Raw genomic sequence first — 5906 nt, forward strand, 5'->3', positions numbered from 1 at the left:
AGGTCCTGTGTTACCAAGGTAGTTGCCCATGGTGCTAACACGTTACTCACTATGGCATCACATTTAGCTTCCTTGTCAGTTGTGCTGTGCAATCCATAGATCTGAAACTATGATTGTGTCGCAAAGTGTGGTATGCAAAGACACCTTCCTGCACAGCTAGATCGTATTCTTCCTGGGAAGGGTCTACCTTCTTGAAGAATGTGGTGACAGAGGTCACACCAGCACGGGCAATGAGAGAGGCTTTATGCTTTTTTGTCTGTTGATATTCTATTACTGCTGTTCTTCATCCACTGGCAACTGAACCTTTTGAATTACAAATGGTTCAGTAAACCATTGTATCATCTTGACCTCCTGGGCGTATGAAGGAAAATTCTTTCATCATATTGTCATTTAAGTGACATTTTCATTTCTTGGAAAGAGCCATTGCACATGTTCTTCTGCTCTTTGTCACTATCCTTGTATACTCTTCGTACTCTGTTCACTTTTTCTTCCCCTCCAAACTTTCTCCCTTTTCTTAACTGGTCTTCTCTTTCTTCCTTTCCTTCTCTTTCTCACTATTGTACAATCTCTTTGCTTCTTTATCTTTATTCCGGTTTTTCCCTTCTCATTCTGTTCTTCCTCTGATATTTAAAAATAGATAGTACATTATTAGATACACTTTGGTTAACAGTCACATTTGTTTTCGTCAATGTATAAATTGACAGGCTCCATTACACTTCTATCCTTTCACATATCTTCCTGAAGTGTTTCTTCTCTTCTTACTCTCCACGCTACCTGCAAAACTAAATCTTCTGACTGAATTCTATTTATTTTATGAAATGATCAAACCAAGGCCTGAACACTGGCATTTTATATGGAAGTGATTCATATATAAAAAACATTTTAAATATTGGATACAGTACTATCAAGCCTACTACACGAAATGGACAGGCACAGATCAATTAGATCAAAGATGCTTCAAAGTAGGGTACAAGTTTCCAAAACCCAGTGAAGTAGCACAATGACAGAAGTTCCTACAAGGGTGTGTTAGGGCGATCAAGAAAAGGGAGCGAGCAGCGCAGTTAAGAATGAGAGAGTTTACGGAGCAGATAAAGAGAAACAGGAAGACAAAAGTAGAAGAATAATCAGCAGTACACTCTGTTTACCCGGTGTTTCATGACATGAAATGTTTTTATTTCACCTTGATATGTGATTTTAACGTATATTAAAAAAACGGGACAGGCCAATAAAAACGGGGACTGTACCCGGAAAACGGGGACGTCTGGTCACCCTAGCCTAGAGGGCCCTGACGGCTCGCCACTGCTCATAGCTTTCTATCCGGTCTTTGCAATATTTGGCCTTAAAGGTTAATAAAAACAGAGCTTTTGTAAAACTTCCACTGTGAAGCTTTTCTCCGAAACTCCCTTCTTGGTGTTTCACAAATGTTTGCCTTGTGTTTGTGTGGTGGTTTGTGGTAGTGGTGGACCACATGTGGCCCAACCAGCCCTCTGGCCTTATCTTGAAAATTGTGTTTTCATGTTTTAGACAGTTATGTTGTGCACCAGATTGATATATTTCAGGGAACAAAAGAATAATTATAAAATGACCTGTCTACTTCTTAACCAAGCCTTTGTTGTTTCAAACAAACACATTCTCTCGCCTCCCTCCACAGACACTCTCTTATATGTTGCAAACCCTGCTGACAGGTCAGTACAGTGTGTTTCCCAACAACGTGTCATCACCACAGGTCCACCTGATCATGCACCAGCTCAACCAGTCTTACACCCAGCTGGCCTGGCAGCAAAACAACGTGCAAAGGTAAAAACAATACCTTACAATAGAATATTTTTTTACATCAAGCAGTTCATCTTTTTAAATGTTGGATGCTCTCTCTAACGTTTGCTTCAGGCTAAAGCAGGTCCTGAACGACCTCCTCCTCCAGCAGCAGCAGCAGCAGCAGCAGCAGCAGCAGCAGCAGCAGCAGCAGCAGCAGGCTTCCTCCTCAGCAGCAGGGTGGCAGACCCAGACCCAGAAGCCCGGCTCGTCCCAGGAGTCCAGCTCCGGCCCCTCAGCCTCCCCCGGTGTATTCCTCCCCTTCTCCTCTAACCTTCAGCCTTCTACCAACAACATGTCAACTGCAGCCTTATCCCCATTCCCTCCCGGTATGACACACTCATATATTTTTAGCTCTTGGGATTAATTCTGTCACAAAGCATGTCTAGATTGGTATGCATTAGGACCAACAAGTTAACACATAGGAATGAGGCTTTAAGGTTTATAGTCTCCTTTCGAGCAACTGAAGTAGTTTTTGGTTATGATGTGAGGTAGAGTTTTAAAGCATCTTTGCTTTTCCAAAATCAATAAGAGCATGAGATTTCATAGGTCATTGCTTTCATGAAAGTCTTGGGAAAGCATTTTAGCAAAAATAGAAAATCAGAATGTCTTAGAAATGTAAATACAAAACATTTAGAGAATATTTCTTTCTACATGTAATTCTTGTTACATGCGTAAACAATGTTAATGTTGGTGCTGTTACTGATATGAGTCATTTTCATTTGTAAGTACCGTAAGTGATAGATGTTGAGATGTGCAGAAATGAAAGAAATGAAAGGCCAAAGTGTCATGATTTCATTCACTTTTCAAAGTCAGAAAATAAAGTATATTTTCTTTCTTTCCCTCTGCAGGCTTTAACTTATATCCACTCTTCCCTGCTCCCATGGGCGAGTTCCCTCAGAGTGCAGCAGGCCAGCCCGCCCCCGACCAACGGAAGCAGCAGTTAGACCCCAACGCCTCAACCAAAACAGAGTACATGACTTTCCCCCCTCCACTGCAGCGCTCTCCTCTGAACACCACCACAGAGACGGGGTATATTTAACAGTTCTGCCTGAAAAAAAGATATTAACATTTTTTTATATTTATCCATTGAATAATATTGTTGTTGATATATTTGTTCTCCATGTGACCCCTCTAGAGCGTCTGGCTGGCTTAATACCTCGTATGCGAACAACACCGTCCAGCATCACCAGTCCAACACGGAGCACCAGGAGTCTCCCTCCTCCTCCCCCATGTTTGCCAGCCGCCATCCCAGACATCAAGAATTTGACAGAGCATCACAGGAAAGCTTCAGCACCATGCCTGACCCTGTGGATCCCACCACCGTCACAAAGACCTTTAAGGCCGGACGCAAGGCCTCTGCACAGGCCAACCTGGCCTCAAGAACCAAGACCCCCAACTCCAAGAGCCGCCGCAGGAGGGGCAAAGGGCTCAAGAACAGTGAAGGTATCAAGTTGAATTCTCAGGGGGTCCGCAGGGTCTTAAAAAGTATTAAAAGTTGATAAATCAATTTAGCGAAAATTAAGGCTATTAAAAAGTATTAAACGGCATTTTCCAAGGTATTACATTTTGTAGCTTGTTTTCAATAAGTATATAAATTGTCCAAAGAGGTTGTATTCTACAGTCTGCCTGAATGTAATCATTGTGTAGGTGTGTAGTGTGATTCTGTAGAGTTTATTTATGGCATCCCGTTGGATTTGACGTCATCAGAACGCGAAGCTCCGTTTACGCCGGTTGTTAAACAACATCGTTATGGGGAAATGCAAGTTTGCGTCTAAATGGTTGGAGGATAAGGAGGAAGGACAATCAATACTGCATATAGTAAACGTGAGGTAACGTGTGTCGCCAATGTAACCGGTTAAAAACTCGAAGTGGCGATGAGGTCTTAAAATGTATGGAAAGGGTCTTAAAAGGTATTACATGGTATTACATTTGACTTCAGGATTCCTGCATATAACTCGGTGTGTTTATTTTCCTTCTGTGTTTCCCTCAGGCCATGAGAGTGACAGTGTGAGCAGCACTGCAGACTTTGTCCAGGAGAGGGCGGCGCTGTCCCGTCAGAAGGATCAGAACAAGAGTCTGTTGGACAGGCTGACCCAGGAGAAACTCGACAGCAAATCTAATCTGGGGAGCAAACGAAACGACCTCTCCTCTGGTGCGAATCAAGCTGTGAAAGTTATCCGATTGCCCCCCCCCCAACAGCCCTCTTGTGTCTGTGTTTTTTGTCCTTTTTATGTTAAGGACCATATTAAGCTTTTTTTTAAGTGCTATTTTGCCCTTAATTGAACATCTTGTCCATTTCTAATTCGTTTTGCACATTTGTCCAGATCATGTGTTTTCATTTTGCCTTAATTGTCTTTGTTGTCACTTTAATTTATCCTACTCGCAGCCTATGCTTGGAGGACACCCTTCCTCTCTGACAGAATTGCATGCACAGAAGCACCAGGTAAACTCACAATGCAAACCCAAGCTTCATGTGCTTGTCATTATGTCACTTACACATCTCATGCATCTTCTGCTTTTTGCTTGTCCGAAACCAAATCTTTTCATTATGACTACAGAGTCCCATTTATTTCCCCGTGTAGGAAGTTATATTAAACATTAACAACAAATCTGTCATATCTTGTACTTGTAGACGCAAGCAGCGACTTCTCCCTGTTCGAGGCGCTGAGGGAGACCATCTACTCTGAAGTGGCTACGTTAATATCCCAGAATGAGTCCCGTCCACATTTTCTCATTGAGCTCTTCCATGAGCTGCAGCTGCTGAACACAGACTACTTACGGCAGAGGGCGCTGTATTCCCTCCAGGTCTGTAGCTGCTGTAGAGTATGAAAATCTATATCCTCCTTGCATGGCTCACATCACAGAATAATCCATTTGATTTGAGTATAGGGTGAAGCTCCTGTCTGGGTTTTGGGTCAGAAAGGTTTCTAAGCAGAATATCTGGTCAAGTCTAAAAGATCAGAAACATATCTGTGATCAAACTGTTTCCAGACATAATTAGGCCGGTCTGCATCAATTGAAATGTTTAAAGGTCATATTGTTTGCCTTAGCTTTTTGGGAAGACCTGCAGGAGATAATGAGAGACAAACAAGAAGGGAGACTTTTTACATTTCATTCGTTAAGCTGTTGAGGACAATGGGTTTCAAAATGTAGGATAAAAGCTGATTGAAATGTGGCCTTTAACGTCTGACCATGCGGATAAAGAAGAGATAAGAATAGGTGGAGAAATCATGAGGTTAATTTAACTTACTGTAAATATGTTCCAATGAATTGTACTTTATAATTTATGTGAAATGTATCTGGCAATAAGTTATCGTTAGATTACATTGCATTTAGCTGACGCTTTAATCCAAAGCGACTTACAATAAGTGCATTCAACCAAGAAGATACAAACTTGAAGAAAACAGAATCATATAAGTACATCAGGTTTCATAGAGCCAACACATTTCAAGTGCTACTCAACTGGCTTTAGATAAGCCAGTCCTTTGTTAGTATATAAGTGCTTTGTTAGTATATAAGTGCTTTGTTAGTATATAAGTGCTTTGTTAGTATATAAGTGCTTTGTTAGTATATAAGTACTTTGTTAGTATATAAGTGCTTTGTTAGTATATAAGTCCTTTATTAGTATATAAGTGCTTTGTTAGTATATAAGTCCTTTGTTAGTATACAAGTGCTTTGTTAGTATACAAGTGCTTTGTTAGTATATAAGTGCTTTGTTAGTATATAAGTGCTTTGTTAGTATATGAGTGCTTTGTTAGTATATAAGTGCTTTGTTAGTATATGAGTGCTTTGTTAGTATATAAGTGCTTTGTTAGTATATAAGTACTTTGTTAGTATATAAGTGCTTTGTTAGTATACAAGTGCTTTGTTAGTATACAAGTACTTTGTTAGTATATAAGTCCTTTGTTAGTATATAAGTGCTTTGTTAGTATATAAGTCCTTTGTTAGTATATAAGTCCTTTGTTAGTATATAAGTGCTTTGTTAGTATATAAGTCCTTTGTTGGTATATAAGTGCTTTGTTAGTATACAAGTGCTTTGTTAGTATACAAGTACTTTGTTAGTATACAAGTGCTTTGTTAGAGTGCTTTGT

The 5906-nt window shown here is 40.4% G+C and overlaps 1 protein-coding gene across 1 annotated transcript in view; it reads left to right on the forward strand.

Moving 5' to 3' along the window:
• Nucleotides 1-1353: 1353 nt before the first annotated feature.
• LOC104967118 (pericentriolar material 1 protein-like) overlaps nucleotides 1354-5906 on the forward strand; it is a 7429-nt gene continuing 2876 nt past the window's right edge. Inside the window, exons 1-7 of the mRNA XM_010796529.1 lie at nucleotides 1354-1797; nucleotides 1888-2141; nucleotides 2664-2844; nucleotides 2951-3258; nucleotides 3806-3967; nucleotides 4202-4258; nucleotides 4448-4621. Coding sequence (XP_010794831.1) covers nucleotides 1664-1797; nucleotides 1888-2141; nucleotides 2664-2844; nucleotides 2951-3258; nucleotides 3806-3967; nucleotides 4202-4258; nucleotides 4448-4621 — 1270 coding nt within the window. The 5' untranslated portion in view covers nucleotides 1354-1663. The remainder of the gene's footprint in view (nucleotides 1798-1887; nucleotides 2142-2663; nucleotides 2845-2950; nucleotides 3259-3805; nucleotides 3968-4201; nucleotides 4259-4447; nucleotides 4622-5906) is intronic.

The sequence above is a fragment of the Notothenia coriiceps genome, unplaced genomic scaffold (assembly GCF_000735185.1).
Source record: "Notothenia coriiceps isolate Sejong01 unplaced genomic scaffold, NC01 NC01_scaffold00037250, whole genome shotgun sequence".
Classification (NCBI taxonomy): Eukaryota; Metazoa; Chordata; class Actinopteri; order Perciformes; family Nototheniidae; genus Notothenia; species Notothenia coriiceps.